This window comes from Anolis carolinensis, unplaced genomic scaffold, assembly GCF_035594765.1.
Source record: "Anolis carolinensis isolate JA03-04 unplaced genomic scaffold, rAnoCar3.1.pri scaffold_13, whole genome shotgun sequence".
Lineage (NCBI taxonomy): Eukaryota > Metazoa > Chordata > Lepidosauria > Squamata > Dactyloidae > Anolis > Anolis carolinensis.
Genome location: NW_026943824.1, coordinates 8,618,233 through 8,635,621, shown reverse-complemented (window position 1 = coordinate 8,635,621; position 17,389 = coordinate 8,618,233). Strand labels below are relative to the sequence as shown.

At 39.9% G+C, this 17,389-nt stretch overlaps 1 protein-coding gene across 2 annotated transcripts; it reads left to right on the top strand.

The window, feature by feature from the left end:
* The first annotated feature begins 749 nt into the window (after positions 1-749).
* Positions 750-17,126, top strand: daglb (diacylglycerol lipase beta). 2 transcript variants are annotated; one of them, XM_062964431.1, is made up of 16 exons: positions 750-902; positions 2,267-2,394; positions 6,335-6,486; positions 6,955-7,129; positions 7,341-7,602; positions 8,671-8,796; positions 9,598-9,725; positions 10,830-10,956; positions 11,479-11,562; positions 12,412-12,489; positions 13,305-13,385; positions 13,496-13,623; positions 14,447-14,515; positions 14,622-14,694; positions 14,958-15,211; positions 16,023-17,126. In XM_062964431.1, exons 2-16 carry the CDS (start codon positions 2,300-2,302, stop codon positions 16,216-16,218), a joined length of 2,028 nt encoding a protein of 675 aa, XP_062820501.1. In that variant the 5' UTR covers positions 750-902; positions 2,267-2,299; the 3' UTR covers positions 16,219-17,126. The 2 variants fall into 2 exon arrangements, with proteins under 2 accessions (XP_062820501.1, XP_062820502.1); XM_062964432.1 differs by lacking the exon at positions 750-902 and adding an exon at positions 945-1,043.
* Positions 17,127-17,389: the final 263 nt, after the last annotated feature.

The following is a 17,389-nucleotide window of genomic DNA, read 5'->3' as shown; positions in this document are numbered from 1 at the left end:
TTTTTCTGTCAAATTTGTTGTATAACATGTTTTGGTGTTTCATTTGTAAAATCATAATCTAATTTGATTTTAAATAGGCCTTTCCTTAATCCCTCCTTATTATCCAACATATTTACTTATCCAACGTTCTGCCGGCCCGTTTATGTTAGATAAGTGAGACTCTACTGTATATGTATGTGTGTGTGTGTATATATATATATATAATATAGTACTTTACTGGGCTAACTCCAAAGCACAGCAGATAGCATGCAAGCTTTAGAAGCTCCCTTGGCTTCTTGATCAGGCAGTAATACAGTGGTTCTCAACCTGTGGGTCCCTCAGATGCTTTTGCATTTATTTATTTATTTCCAGCATTTATACCCCGCCCTTCTCACGGGGGGGGGGGGGGCTCAGGGTGGTAAACTGGCTGGGATTTCTGGGAGTTGTAGTCTGAGTGGAGGCTGAGCACCACTGCCGTACAGTAGTCAACAGAAACACAAACTTGCCACTGCGCGTGCGCCTGGATAAAAACACTCAGAAAGGCAAAGCGTTTCGCATTTAATATTCCCAACGAGAAGTCCGGTTCCCGTTTGAAAGCAGGCGCCTGCTTTAATGGAGATTACAGAAAGGAAACTCCAATGCATGCTGCTCCCATTCATTGTTTGACACCTTCAAGGTTCGAACAAGAACCGGAGGTGCAATGTCTCTAAACCCTGTCCTCTATGACAGCTTTGGCCTCGTTCCTTCTCTGCGCATGCGCCGGCCCTTTCTGTTTCTGTTCCAAGCCGTCGGAGAGAGGGACGCCGGGGAGGGGGGATAGTGCGCATGCGGGGAGGAGAGCGGGCGGCGCCGTGCGTCATGACGTCATGCGGTCAGTAGAAGATGACCTGCTTCTGCGAGGGGCAGGTGGCGCGAGGCGGCAGGTAAAGAAGCCCAACAGGGGGCGCTCTCAGGTGGGGAGGGGGCTTTGGTCGCAGTGACGTCATCACCGCAGTCCCCCCTCGCGCCTCCTAATGACGTCACTGCGACGGGGGCTGACAACAAACAGGACTGACTGGGTTGCTGTGAGTCTTTCGGGCTGTCCGGCCATGTTCCAGAAGCTTTCTCTCCTGACGTTTCGCCCACTGCCTATATACAATTCCTCATATTTTAATCTAAACCTATATATGTTTATATGTCTTGTATCAATATATACCCACCCTCATTTACTTTTGGGCCCTTCCCAGGTTTGACACCTCTGTGGGTGCATCCACACTGTAGATTTAATGTAGTTTGACACCACTTGGACTGCTGAGACATCCTGGGAGTTGACAGGGTCCGTCGCCTTCTCTGCCAAAGGGTCTTTGTGCCTCACCAAACTCCCAATACACTGGCTTGCAGGGAACTGGGAGCGAACCTTGGAAGTTAAAAGTGGCATCAAACTGTGTTAAGTCGCCAGTGTAGATGCACCTTAGCACATTGTGCTTCTAATCCAGGCATAGGCAAACTTGGGCCCTCCCTCCAGGTATTTTGGACTTCAGCTCCCACAATCCCTAACAGCCTCAGGCCCATTCCCTTTCCCCCTCAGCCACTTAAGCATTTTGAAAAATTGTGGATTTTGTCAATGTTTTGGTATTTTGGCGGCAATACGACTACTATATCCACAGGACCAGTATCAGCCGTTTTGTTTATTATAATAATTATAATAATCTTTATTTATATCCTGCCCCATCTCTCCAAAGTCTTCCATTTCAACTGGAAAACATGTTTTGTTCTGCTTCAACACTCCCTCTATTGTGTATGTAGATTGGATTCAAAGTCCATATTGTAGTTATACCTTTATTAGGCAAAAGAACATATACATCATGGCTTCTGCTTTTGAAAACAAAGGCTTGTCTATGGGCAAAGATGTTTTAATAAACAGGGTAAGACAAATACTGAACTGGATTCCTAGATTCACCAAGTGCCACCTCAATGCCTTTGTTTTTGCCAGGAGCAAGAGGAGTAATACAAACAGGACAATTAAATATCATTCTCCATTTGAGAATAACAAGTTGTATGTACACTTGTTCTTTAAATCAACAAGAACAAATTGGTTGTAAATCTATATGATGCTTTGAACATGTGGATTTACAAGATTTACAAGACCAGTTTTAATAGGAGCAGAAAGATATGAATCAGGTTGTCATGCGTTATTTGAGGCCTGCCTCATTGATGGGAAGCAGTAGAGTAATTCTGAACCTTATAAAATTTGAATCAGATTGGCATAAAAAGCTGGTAATTCTTTCATGCTTTAATTCTTCTGCAGGAGTTAAGGAAGAGCATCTAGAAGGGCCCCACGATGCCTGGGATGGTCATGTTTGGAAGGCGCTGGGCCATCGGCAGCGATGACTTTGTCTTCCCGGGAGCCTTTGAGCTCTTCATCCGATTGATCTGGTAAGATTTGTCTCACTTACATTGTCAAACAATGGTCTGAGTATTGTTCAGGAAAAAATATATTATTTTTCTAAAATAAGAACAAAAACAATGGAGTTCTTCCAAATGTAAACTTTTTTTTTACTAGAACCCAAAATATTTTTAATGATACTAAAAAAAATGAATAATTTTCGTAACTCCACATATTTATCAATAGTGAAGTTTGGCATTCAGTTTAAAAGCAGATGCTGGGGCAAAGAACCGAATAGGTAGTATTAAAATTAAGCCCCATATATCACAGCCTCGTATACCTGTATCAGAAATGTAAGCAAGCTAAAAGGACAGAGAAAAGCATTAAAAGAAAAAGAGTCAAACCTTTAACATTTGGGTTGTTGTATGTCTTTCGGGCTGTGTGGCCATGTTCCAGAAGTATTCTCTCCTGACATTTCGCCCACATCTATGGCAGGCATCCTCAGAGGTTGTGAGGTATGGATAAACTAAGTAAGGAAAGGAAACACCTTTAACATTTGGCTAGCTGCTAAGGGTGGAGTTTGTTACTCATTGGATGTTTTCTTTTTTTTAGTGTCCTCCTTTTGAACTGTGTGCTTTTAACATAATTCTGTTTTGATATTTGGTTTTCTTTCTGTTTTAATTGCATGCTTAAAAATGTAATATAGGCTGCGTAAAGTCTCATCTTTCAAACATGATATAACGGAGGAATGACTTGGAACTTGCGGCCTTAAGCTATAGGAAGAGACAGCAACCCCTTTAAAGAGGATTAGATTAATGTATCGGGGATAAGGCTTTCAGCAGTTACTAGTCATGATGTTTATATTTTGCCTCCAGTATTTATCTCTATATGCTTCACTATGCCAGTTGCCGGGAACAGGTGCAGGAGAATGTGTTTTATGTTTATATCCTGCTCATGAACTGGGGGTACATTGGTTGGCTGTTGTGTGAATGGACCAGATCTTGCTTTGCTCTGATCCAGCATGAGTCATCTTAAGTTCTTAACTACTTGTTTGCGCAGTTGGAGGATCTGTATACTGAAATCCTAAGGAGAAGCTAATGATATCTATCACATTTTTGACATTGCTGCACATTTATAACTCTCCATTTTTCTTGGGGAAAGTGATGATAAAATTGGATAAAGACATGTCTTCTCTGGAGTGGTACAATTGTAAACTCAAATTATTAGTGAGCACCTACCTTTTGAGAAACGAAAGCAGTTAATATGGCAAGAGTCCAAGTCTTTATGAATGCTAAATTGATTTTGCTTAAGGATATTATCCTATCTGCAATACAGTGAATTAGAAATGATAAGCTGTATGGGAGTAGTTCTGATTGAAGCCAACGACTGTCTAATCAGACATCCTGTTGGCCAGCCACATGCCTTGAGGAAATAAATAACCAAGATGTGAAGACAGAACTCACCCACACCCAGCATTGTTTCTCAGCAGCTATTACTCAATAATATATTATCCTTCACCCTTGAGCTTCCATATAGCCATCCTGGCAAGTAAAAATATAAAGCTGTATCTAGCTCAAGGATAGGGAATCTCAGGATCAAATCTGAATGTAGAGAACCATGTCACTTCCTTAGGTGTTTTCTCAAAGTCAGTATGAGATTTTCCCCCATTTTAAAAGACTCAAATGTCTCTCCCAAGCATTAGCTAGTGGCTAGAGGTTTAAACTAAATATGTTGGTGTTTTGGGTGACATACTTTTATCTTTGGCCCTGACCACTACTTTGTTGTGTCCTTCAAATTCAAGTGTTTTGAGAAATGCAAGTACCAGGAATATTTATAGATCTTGCTCAGCCAGGCTAGTTTATTACTTTAGGTGTAAATTGTCTAAGAAATGACCAGACAAACCAGTTTGTTTTTTCCAGCCTATTTTGTTTTGTTTTTCTGTTTGTGGACCAGGGAGGATATTTGGGGAAACAAGCAATGGATCTGGCTTTGGATATGAAAACAAACCAAAGCAGATTTAAATAAGGCATAGTTGATAATAAACCTTGACTTGTTATTGTGGTGGTGATTGGCTACAAACTATGGTTTGTTGTGGAATTGGTTCAAATTGTAGGGGTTTTTTTATAATTCGGATCATAGTCCTTAGTCAGTGACTGGGTAGTTTTGGGAATGGTAGCTTTTCAAAGGCGCAACACATGTAAGAATTTGACCACTACAGTTTGGGTTATCAGGATGTATGAATCCGCACAGTGTGGGAATCCAACTGGAGGGCATTCACTACTGTGTTGTTTTCCCCCTTGGCTTTCAATCACTGCTGAAGGTAGGTTACTAGAGCAGTATTAGGCCGCAGGTAATCCTGTATCCAGGCCCTTCTGAGCTTATAGTCACAGGTCTTCTGAGGCAAGGCACAGCTGACCATCAACTTTTACTGAGAGCTTCAAGCTGAGAGCAAAGCTGCTTACCCTTTAGTCTTACGTAGCCACAACCACCCAGCCATGTGTTTTTACTGTCCTCAGAAATGATGCATGGAATTATGAGTTTTGTTAGGCAGTCTTTGATCTCCATTAGTTCTGTTCCTTAAATACTGTAATTGGTTGTGTAACGTTAATTGCTTAGTGCAACTCTGCTGGTAGTTTCTGTGATATTTCCAAGGGGCAATTACTTGAATATCTTGAATTAGCCAATCTGATTACACTGTGTAACACAATTTTGTTCATGGGTTATACATGTCATTTCCTAATTGCTTCTATCATAAAAACATGGCAAAGGTTTATTAAAGTGCCAAAGAATTGTTTTTGCGGGAGGAACATCAAGCAGTACATTTTGCTATAGGTTAGTAAAACCTGATAATAACTCATTAAATGGTTTGTGACTCTTTGTGTAATTGTACCATGATGCCATCATAAAATAATGTATTTGTAGAAATACATTTTAATACAGTAGAATCTCACTTATCCAAGCTAAACGGGCCGGCAGAAGCTTGGATAAGCGAATATCTTTGATAATAAGGATGGATTAAGGAAAAGCCTATTAAACATCAAATTAGGTTATGATTTTACAAATTAAGCACCAAAACATCATGTTTTACAACAAATTTGACAGAAAAAGTAGTTCAATATGCAGTAATGTTATGTTGTAATTACTGTATTTACGAATTTAGCACCAAAATATCACGATATATTGAAAACATTGACTACAAGAATGGCTTGGATTATCCAGAAGCTTGGATAAGCGAGGCTTGGATTAGTGAGACTCTACTGTATATGTATATTTTACCATGTTTGTGATGATTACATGTTTTTAGCTATGTTGTAACTTGCCTCAAGACAAGAGGAGAGGCGGGTAAGAAATAAAATAATAATAATAACAACAATAAATAAATACATAAATAAATAAATAAATAAATAAATAAATAAATAAATAAATAAATAAATAAATATACTGCTTTGAAATAGGGCCCACATTTTGAAACACCTTATATTTACTGGAATAAAAATGCCATCATCAGCTTCTAGAGAGGAAAGGAGGGAGCCATTCTAGCCTTATGAGAACAGCCACCAAGAAGGCTCTTTCTCATGTTTCTCCCAGATCTGCATTTGAAGTGGGCAGGACCAAGAGAAGGGCTTCTTGCAAAGTTCGCAGCATCCAGAAAGGCCTATATAGGGGTAAAAGGCTCTCCTCAGAGAGTTTGTCTCCCATGTGAAACCACAGTGTGCCCCAACATTCTTCAGCTGGTTATGTATGCTGGAACTCAATTGACAGACCCAGTCTTTTAGACTCGAACATGCCCATCTGTATTTTATAAGTGTTTTTAAGAATGTCTGATGTAATTTAATAACTTTTTAATTGATTCACAATGTATTGCACAATTTTATATATGTGTTTTAGTGTAAGTCGTCCTGAGTCCCCTATTGGGTGAGAAGGGCAGGATATAAATATTGTAATAAAAATAAATAAATAATTTGTGTGTTTTCTGTGTCTTCCCTGCAGGTGGATTGGGATTTTGGTGTTGTATTCTATTCACAAAGGACAATTTAATTGTGATGGAGGAGGACTGTTGCACAGCTACCTTCTTGTCCTCCTTATTCTCCTGGCGGCTGTAATATGTGCTTTATCTTCTATTTTGTACATCAGCATGCAAGGTAAATGACATTTTACATTATGTTATGCAATGCTTATAGCAATTTTGTAGGATTTCCCTCGGCAAGAAATACTCAGAGGTGGTTTTGCCAGTTTATTCCCCTGAAACAGAGCCTGTGATGCCTGGCATTTGTTGGCAGTTTCCCATACTAACCAGAGCTGATCCTGCTTAGCTTCCAAAATCAAACAGGAGCCGATACCTTTAGGGCGGACATCCTTAACTGAGGCCCTCCAGCTATTGACTATTCAACAAGCTGGCTAAGACTTCTGGGAGTTGGAGGCCCAAACAGCTGGAGGGCTGCAGTTTGAGGATGCCTGCTGGAAGGCATCTAGACCACTCAGTTTGGCAAACTCATGTATTAATATCTTCACTTGAAGCTTCTTTAGATTTCATATTGTGTTATAGTAATCCCATTTAGATGGATTAGTTAATACAGCAGATGTAGTAGCTTTCAACCATTTTTTTCCAGGAACAATTTCCAACCCTGGGCCAAGGAAGACTCTTCCAAAATTGCTGTACCTGCGCCTCGGTCTTTTTTTGCCCGAACTGGTCTGGGCTGTTGTGGGTGCTGTCTGGGTCTCAGATGGCAGAATAAACTGTGAAAAGACAATGATCAGTGCTATATTTGGAACAGTCATTGCCAGGTAAGGAGACTCCCATCTCGTAGACGCCCATCAGAGTTTGTAGTTTTTAAACTGCCTTGCCTTTGGAGAAGGAAGGGAGAATCAGCTTCAAATGGGGGTGAAACTATTAGGCAAGGAAAACAAAAATGCAATTTTGACACCCAAAAAATGGAGGGGGGGGGTGCCCGTATGTCCTCCTTGACTGGCTCTGATGTCCTGTTCTCCTTGGCAGCTGGGTGATCATTGTCTTCACTGTGGTGGCCATTGTGGTCGTCTTTGATCCTCTTGGTGGGAAGAAGATGCTCTACGTGGCTCACTGCCCCAACCGCAACCTGGAGAGCAGTCAGTCCGACCAGCTCTTTTACAATGTCAAGAAGACAGCAACTCGCGTCTGGGAGAAAAGAATCCGCTTGCTGTGTTGCTGCATCGTGCAGGATGATGACCACCGAGTGGCTTTTACAAGCATCGCTGAGCTTTTCCGCAGCTATTTTGCAGTAAGAAGGAAGACGTTTTTAAAATACCGTATATATTCGAGCATAAGCCGACCCGAATATAAGCTGAGGCACCTAATTTTACCACAAAAAACTGGGAAAACATTGACTCCAGTATAAACCGGGGGGGGTAAATTTCAGAAATAAAAATAGATACCAATAAAATTACATTAACTGAGGCATCAGTAGGGTAAATGTTTTTGAATATTTACATAAAGCTCAAATTTAAGATAAGACTGTCCAACTCTGATCAAATCATTATTCTCATCATCTTCAATGTAAATGTGCTTATGTATCCTTTTAATAATAATAGAGTAAAATAATACATGTAATAATAATAATAATAAATACAGGAAAATAATACATGTAATAATAAATAGAGTAAAATAAAAGGAGCCTCCGGTGGCTCAGTGTGTTAAAGCGCTGAGCTGCTGAACTTGCAGACCGAAAAGTCCCAGGTTCAAATCCGGGGAGTGGAGTGAGCGCCCTCTGTTAGCTCCAGCTTCTGCCAACCTAGCAGTTCGAAAACATGCCAATGTGAGTACATCAATACGTACCGCTCCAGCGGGAATGTAATGGCGTTCCATGCAGTCATGCCGGCCACATGACATTGGAGGTGTCTACGGACAACGCCGGCTCTTCAGCTTAGAAATGGAGATGAGCACCAACCCCCAGAGTCGGAAATGACTAGACTTAACGTCAGGGGAAACCTTTACCTTTTTACCTTAGAGTAAAATAAATGTAATAGTAGCAACAATAATAGAGAAAAATAATAAATGTACCATATATTCTCGAGTATAAGCTGACCCAAATATAAGCCAACCAAGACCCTCACCCAAGTATAAGCCAAGGGGGGCTTTTTCAATCTTAAAAAAGGGCTGATAAACTAGGCTTATACTCGAGTATATACAGCAATTATTTGGTATATTTGTTATATTTGTTTATGTATGCCTGTGTATAAAACACATTCCAACCAAAAAGATTCTTGCTGTCTCCAAGAAGCTGCACAGAATGCTTTGAATCCACCCCCCCCCCCAATCCTACAGTAATGTGTTTCTTTTTTCTCTGCAGGATACTGACTTGGTGCCTAGCGATGTGGCAGCAGGCCTGACTCTGCTTCACCAAGAGCAAGATAAAGTGGAAAACTGCCCTAAAGAGCCTGATGATGTTCTCACGCAGTCGCCACTGTCTCCTGTGGTACGTTCCTCAGGGCCATCTCCAGGCATCACCCCACTGGGCTGAACTGTTGAATCTTCTCCTTTTCTGATATTGGAGATGGGACTGCGCCATTCACTTTGCATGAGAGCAGTTGCCTTCCTTAAAGGGATGGAGAGCTCTTTCCTCCCAATTCCTGCTGCCTCCCAGCATTTGCTGCTTCAGAAAACAAAGGCTCCTTCCACACAGATTTATAAAATCCACATTGAACCGTGTTATATGGCAATGTGGATTCAGGGCAACATGGAGCCCATAGGTTCCATGATTATTCTCCATGTGCATTGGGGATGATGGGAATGGCAACCCAACAGCACATGTAGCTCTGAGGTTGGGGAAAGGTTGAGGAGGATTTTAATGTCAGACATCATACCCATAAGCCTTATATCTATTTTATTTATTTATTTACAGTATTTATATTTGTAAATATTATATATTTACAGTATTTATATAAATATATAAATATATTTATATTTATTTATATTGTATCTAAATGCAACCCCCCCTTTCCTGACTAAACAGAACACACTGCAGCCTCCCAGATATTCCTGTATCCCAACTCCCACCCACTCTAGTCATGAGGTCGAATTGGAGTTGTAGTCCAGCATCTGGAGGAGGACAGGGTGGGCTGGATTTGGCCTACAGACCTTGGGTCTGATAAATGTGCCATCGGCTGCAGGATTCTCCCCCTTTTAGCATTTTATGGCCACATTGTTGACATAACAGACTGATTTTGAACCAGAAACAGCAGGCTGCTACAGATTGCATTTTGTCTCCATTTCCCAGGCAAATGATTTGGATGAAGAACTGGAAAATGCTGCTCATTATATGAAGTTTGCTGCGGCTACCTATGGTTGGCCCTATTATATCATGACAAACCCTTTTACAGGACTCTGTAAGCTTAAAGGTGACTGGTAGGTTGGCCTATACATTAAAAAAATATAGCAAGTTATTAGCAACAGTAGTAACATTTATATTATTAATATGTATACCCCCACCTTTTCTCTGACAAAGGAGACTCAAAGCAACTATCACGGAAACCATAACAATGTGTGAATTAAAACCTAACACATATAAACATTAACATAGAAATATTAAAGATACATAGTCGAAACCAATAAAACCATTCAACAAATCTATTAAACTACATAAAACATTAGTATTAATGTTCACTGTAGAAGCCTATTGAGCAATAACACTGCTGCATGCCATGTAACATTTGAAAAGGATCTGCTTGAGGATTTGCCTGCTAGAATTCATTTTCCATAATTCAGCAGATGAAATCCCATTTTAAAGTACAGTAGAGTCTCACTAATCCAAGCCTCGCTTATCCAAGCCTCTGGATTATCCAAGCCATTTTTGTAGTCAATGTTTTCAATATATCATGATATTTTGGTGCTAAATTCATAAATACAGTAATTACAACATAACATTACTGTGTATTGAACTACTTTTTCTGTCAAATTTGTTGTATAACATGATGTTTTGGTGCTTAATTTGTAAAATCATAACCTAATTTGATGTTTAATAGGCTTTTCTTTAATTCCTCCTTATTATCCAAGATATTCGCTTATCCAAGCTTCTGCCGGCCTGTTTAGCTTGGATAAGTGAGACTCTACTGTATGTGTTTAGATGAATTTATTTATTTATTTATTTACTTACTATATATATATATATCCCGCTCTTCTCACCCTGGAGGGGATTCAGAGCAGCTTACAAATCAAATGTACATACAATATATTATTAGCATAGCACAATATAAGCATTAAATTACTATATTGTACTATATAATTATATGGTAATATTATTGGTAATATTAACTGTTGTTTATGAGTGTATTAAGACTTAAGCTTTTCTTAAAAAATAATTTCAGTAGATGTTGTTGTGCCTCTTTTTCTCTTAACAGAGAAATAAGGAATTTCTATGATATAGTCACTGATTTTTTTCCTTAAAATAATACAAGGCTGCTCTTTGCTATAATGTTTTAATTTTTGCACATCTTGTTTTTCCCTCTTAAGCTGCAGAAGGAGCCCAGTAGAGACGGATATCATCGGTGATGACCGTTTCAACATGCATTTTGGATCCATCTTAAAAATGACAGGGCTGCAATACAGAGATTTCATTCACATCAGTTTTCACAATAAGGTAAACATTCTAGCACGTTCCTTCTTAGAAACATCCTACTTGTACTCTAATCTCTCTGGGACTTTGATGTGAGCCATTTGGCCAAAGCATACATATGCGGTAAACATTCAATGCCATTTATCTACTGACAAGACAGATAATTGTACATAGATAAAGGTATATATAGGCTTTTCCCATCTTCGGCATCTTGGAGGCTTTTGTGCCTGGGTGGTGGGGTGGGGGGCTGTCGCTCCATCTCTCTGCTGAAGAGCTTTGTTTGTAAACTTCCGCCTTGATTGAACTGCTGGCATTTTTCTTATGGGAGCTTTAAAATACCTCCCTGCTTTTAAGCAGTACCTATTTATCTACTCACATTTTGCTTTCGAACCACTGGGTTGGTGGAAGCTGGGCTAAAGATCAGGAGCTCACCCTGACCTGGGCTTTGAACAGTCATCCTTTTGATTGACAAGATTTACCGCTGCTTGTGGTTTAACCTGCTGTGCTAAAGCCTGGCCCTTTATATCATGCTTTTTCTGTTTCCAGATTTATGAGATACCGTTCTTTGTTGCTTTGGATCACAAAAAAGAGGCCATTGTTGTAGCTGTGAGAGGAACCTTGTCATTTGAGGTAGTATTCATTTGCATGTTTTATGCTTCTTTGCACTTACTGTTTTGGATAGACGTTTGCAGATGAAAAAAATGTTAGATAATTGAATCACTTGGGGAAACCACTACATATATATATTACTGTATATACTCAAGTATAAGCCTAGTTTTTCAGCCCTTTTTAGGACTGGAAAAAAAAAACCTGCTCGCCTTATACTCGAGTGAGGGTCCTGGTGGGCTTATACTCAAGTATATATGGTATATTTATTATTTTTCTCTATTATTATTGGTATTGTTACATTTATTATTTTACGCTATTATTGTTACTTTTACATTTATTTTACTCTATTTTTATTAATACATTTATTATTTTACTCTATTTATTATTACATTTATTATTTTACTGCATTTATTATTGCATTTATTATTTCACTCTATTATTATTAAAAGGATACATAAGCACATTTACATTTAAGAAGATGAAAATAATGATTTAATCAGAGTTGAACAGTCTTATCTTAAATTACAGTTTGATGTAAAGATTCAAAAACATTTAAACTACTGATGCCTCAATTAATGTAATTTTATTGGTATCTCGGCTTATACTGGAGTCAATGTTTTCCCAGTTTTTTTGTGGTAAAATTAGGTGCCTCGGCTTATATTTGGGTTGGCTTATACTCAAGTATATACGTACTTACTTTCTTATTTTTTAAACTTGCTCCCAGAGAATATCTTGCTATTAGAACCCTCTGTCTTCTTATGACAGATGAAATCTCTGGAAAGATAACTGTTGACAGCAGACTTTTGCAGTTGAGGTGTCTGCCAAGCAATGAAAAAGCTTGACCTTTGCTTCCTTTTTTTTTATTTTCAGGACGTCCTCACAGACCTGTCAGCGGATTGTGAAAATTTAACTTTAGAAGATGTCCTGGAAAACGGTCTTGTACATAAGGTCAGCCAGTATGAATGAATGAATGAATTGTTTATTTTACTAGCAATAGGGCATGACATCAGTAGTATACAACCTTTATAAACACTTTCCAATAAAAACATTAAAACTTATTCAAAAATTAAAACTAGCTCTTTAAAATTATGATAGCAGCAACATAACAATGACAGTGTCTGATTTGTATCATCCCAAGCCATCGCCATTTCCATTTCTGACCTCAAGTATGGATTTTGCTACCTTAGCTCTGATCTTTTGGGCAGGTCAGCCAGTATATATTCTTGCATTTTGACTAGGGGAAAATGAATGTTCTTAAGTGAAATAAGAAATTGTGGGATTGGGTTGCTGTGAGTTTTCCGGGCTGTATGGCCATGTTCAGGAAGCATTCTCTCTTAATGTTTCGCCCACATCTATGGCAGGCATTCTCAGAGGTTGTGAGGTCTTTTGTTATCTGTGGTTTATACATCTGTGGAAAGTTCATTGTGGGAGAAAGAACTCTTGTCTGTTTGGAGGGTCCAAGTTTGTCCAGGCCTGCCCTACACTGTGGCATGACTGCAGTTTGGCACCACTTTAATAGCTTGATCCTGTGGAATCCTGGGATTTGTAGTTTGCTGAGACACTTTGATAGAAAGCATCAAAGTCCTCATAAAACTAAAGTTCCCAGGATTCCATAGGATTGAGCACCGGGAGCTAAAGTAGTGTCAAACTGAATTAACTCTACTGTGTAGGCAGCGTTGTATTTATGTCTGGCAATGCAGAACCTTCACCAGCTTTGTCAACTGGAGAAACAGCTTGTGAGTTCTCTCACTCTTCCCTCCTAGGGGATAACCCAGGCTGCCAACTACATTTACCAGAGACTAATCAACGATGGCATTTTGAACCAAGCCTTCACCATCGCTCCTGTAAGTTGTGGCCTTGCCGATGTCGTCACATAGTCCCGATAAAAAGACTTGAGCTGATGATTTCGTGCGGATGTCTACTATCACTTTTCTTTTTCTCCTCCCATCTCTAGGAATATAAACTGGTTGTCGTGGGACACAGTTTAGGAGGAGGAACGGCCTCCATATTGGCGATCATGCTCAAAAACGCTTTCCCAAACCTGAAGTGTTATGCTTTTTCTCCACCAGGAGGTCTGTTAAGGTACATCATAAACAGTTGTTTATCTTTGTTCAAAAGCAGAAATCCACTGAGGGTGGAGAGTCATAGGTTTGCTTAATTTAATGAACTTTGTTAAACTGGGGAAATTTGGATCAGAAGCAGTGTTGTGGGTCTGTTCTAGCTGGAGCTACTGTATATATGTGTTGTCAAAGGCTTTCATGGCTGGGATCACAGGGTTGTTGTATGTTTTTCGGGCTGTATGGTCATGTTCCAGAAGTATTCTCTCCTGACGTTTTCAGGATGCCTGCCATAGATGTGGGCTAAACGTCAGGAGAGAACCCTACTATATATACTTGTGTATACGTCAGGAGAAAACAACCCTACTGTATATACAGTAGAGTCTCACTTATCCAACATAAACGGGCCGGCAGAATGTTGGATAAGCAAATATGTAGGATAATAAGGAGGCATTAAGGAAAAGCCTATTAAACATCAAATTAGATTATGATTTTACAAATGAAGCACCAAAACATCATGTTAGACAACAAATTTGGCAGAAAAAGTAGTTCAATGTGCAGTAATGCTTTGTAGTAATTACTGTATTTATGAATTTAGCACCAAAATATCACGATATATTGAAAACATTGTCTACAAAAATGCATTGGATAATCCAGAACGTTGGATAAGCGAGTGTTGGATAAGTGAGACTCTACTGTACTTGTGTATACGTCAGGAGAAAATGGTAAAAAAATTGGCTCAAAAATAACACTTGGAAAAGAGGCTGTTGTGTTTAATGAGTATTTTAGTTACTGAAGCCTGCTAACCATTTACTTGGTTCTGTTGATTCTCTTTTATTCTTTTTAAGTAAATCGCTTGCGGACTACAGTAAGCAGTTCATTGTTTCCATCATTCTTGGAAAAGACGTCGTTCCAAGGTAAGAATGTGCACAGTTTATTATGTGATCCAACTTGAAATGTGTGTTTTTGTTTTTTTTTTTGGTGGAGAACCTGAGCACTGCTTTTGCTTTTTCTGCCTTCTAGGTTAAGTATGCCCAACATGGAAGACCTGAAGAGAAGGATCATTAGAATTGTGGCCAACTGTAACAGACCCAAGGTAAACACTACAACAATACGACAGGGGTTTTGCCACGGTGAGGCATTAAAGCAGGGCTTAGTTCAGGCATGGGCAAGCGTGGGCCCTCCAGGTATTTTGAACTACAACTCCCACCGGTTCGTAACAGCCTCAGGCCCCTTCCTTTTCCCCCTCAGCCGTTGTGGGTGCCAGTATTCGTCCTGATTTGGGTGTGATCCCACTTAGCCAAATGGTTTCACCACTTACCATCTGTTCTGTTTATTCCCTTGTTTGGTGCCACACAGTATCAGATCTTGCTGCACGGCTGTTGGTACGAAGTGTTTGGAGGGGAACCGGATAACTTCCCCACTGAACTGGATGGTCGGAACGAGGTAGCTTTGGCTCAGCCTCTCCTGGCCGAAGAAAGCCTCATGGTCCACCGGTCACCTTCTTACAACAGTCTGGATGACGACTCACCTTTAAACTCTCCACCTCAGTATCCTCACCTCTTTCTCCCTGGGAGAATCATTCACATTGTGGAGGAAAACAGCACAAGAAGGTAAATTGCTGGGTCATTTTGTTTACTGGCGCCTGGAGGCTTCCTGCTGCTCTTTTGATCCCTGAATTAATATTTTGCATTCAAGGAGTTTTGATATTTTTTAACAACTGTTAGAAAAATTAAGGGAGTGTGGATGTGTGTTAGGTAAAGGTTTCCCCTGATGTTAAGTCCAGTCATGTCTGACTCTGGGGGCTGGTGCTCATCTCAATTTCTAAGCCGAAGAGCCAGCGTTGTCCGTAGACTCCTCCAAGGTCATGTGGCCGGCATGACTGCATGGCGCGCCGTTACCTTCCCGCCGGAGGTTACCTATTGATCTACCCACATTTGCATGTTTTCGAACTGCTAGGTTGGCAGAAGCTGGAGCTAACAGCGGGCGCTCACGCCGCTCCTGGGATTTGAACCTGGGACCTTTTGGATGTGTGTTAGCCATCAGAAAAACCCTCATAATCCCCCAGGCAGACAGGTTAATTTTCCAACACAGAGCAGTTAAGAGTTTGAGGATCAATATGGTGGCCTTTCAAGAGCACTTGTGTGTAGTGAGCCCTTACTTTAGAATAGGTAAATGCTTGTTCCTGCTTCTTGCTGCTCTGAACTGTATGTCTTTAAGGATTTTAACTGTTTACTTTTTAATAGCTAAATGTTTTTAGGTTTTAAATTGTATTTCCTTTGGTTTTACTGTAAGCTGCTTTGAGTCTCTTTTGTAGAAACAGCAGGATATAAATATAATGATAGTAATAGTAGCTGTAGTAGTAGTAATAATAATAGTGTGATATAGATGCTCACATCTTACATCTCTTGTCCCTTTTTGCAGGTGGTGCACTTCAGACGTCAGGTACACTGCCAACTGGTCAAAAGAAACTGCCTTTGGTAACATTTTAATCAGCCCCAAGATGTTGACGGATCACATGCCAGATGTCGTCCTCAAAGCCCTCAACAGTCTTATTGAAGCCAACACGTCTTTCCTTTCCTGTCAAGCACAAGGAGACTCATCTGTGAACATTGTATAACTGTAGACTTAGGGAAACAGCAGCCATGTATCTGTTTGTGAGAGCAGCAGCCCCTCTGTACTGAAATCATGCCTAACATAGAGGTTGAAGCTGTGTTTTTATAATTCCCAGGATGACGAGCACACAACACTTCACGCTGTGGCTGGCGTTGTGGACTGTTCAATGTATCATGTCATTTTGAAGATGACACCCTTCAGTTTCACTGGAGCAAAGGAGCCAATCGTGGATTTTAAGCATAATCCAGAGCTCTGCAGGAGTGAATTTGATGAGCGGGAAGCTAGAAAAGAGTGGTTACAGTGGACTCCGGACTTCGCTTTGAGGCAGTTGTGAGGCAGAAGGCATTGGGCCTCCTTTCATTTATGCTTCCCTGATAGAACTGGACAGGCCTGCAGGTTTAATAGGTGCTTGTCAACATGGAAATAAAAAACCACTAACAGGGAAAGAACATTTAAATTCAAGACAACTCATCGACTGCCTGGATAGACACAAAGGTCCTAGTAAGGTGAGCTGGGCTTTGCGCCTTTCATTGCACTATCATGGATGTTAGGAACGTTTGGTTTACTTTCCTGCTTAAGTAATACTTGGGATACATATGCAATACTTGTGATTTTTGTTTACAGGTCTTCAGCCCTGATAAATACATATTTAATTTTAAAAGGGTTGAAACCCCTTATTCTAAGCAGGGATGTGCTTCATGAGGAGAACCCCGAAGAGCTTAGTCTAATCAAAACTTTGTGGTTTTAAAAGCATTTCATGCCCATGTACAGTGAAAATGTGTGTGTACGGGAAACATTCTCATAATGAAGATTATTTATTACTGGGACTTAAGCCATTTTGTGGTGGCGCTAGAACTATGGTGTGATAAAATGTTCGTAAGACTTTTTCTGTTTTTAAAATCAAAATGATGATCATGAGTCTGTTATTTCTGACAGAAAGCTTCCCTCTTCATCCCAGTCCCTTTAAAGTATTTTGGGGGAAGGGGGGGCTCCCAACTGCATTGTGGCTCTTCTTGAAGACTTTGAGAAAAGTCTTCAAGAAAATGCAGAACTTAAATAGAATTCTAGCTAATGCTTTTAATAGATTAAGTTCCTGATTCACTTTCAAAGAAAGTAGGCAAGTTCCTTTTCGCCTGTATTACAAAATCCTGTGTGTTGCGCTAAAAATGAACGAC

Coding starts and splice junctions, on each gene's coding strand:
- daglb (XM_062964431.1), top strand. CDS start 2,300: ATGCCTGGGATGGTCATGTTTGGAAGGCGCTGGGCCATCGGCAGCGAT. Junction 6,487..6,954: donor TTTGTACATCAGCATGCAAG/GTAAATGACATT, acceptor ATTTTTTTCCAG/GAACAATTTCCAACCCTGGG. Junction 9,726..10,829: donor TGTAAGCTTAAAGGTGACTG/GTAGGTTGGCCT, acceptor TTCCCTCTTAAG/CTGCAGAAGGAGCCCAGTAG.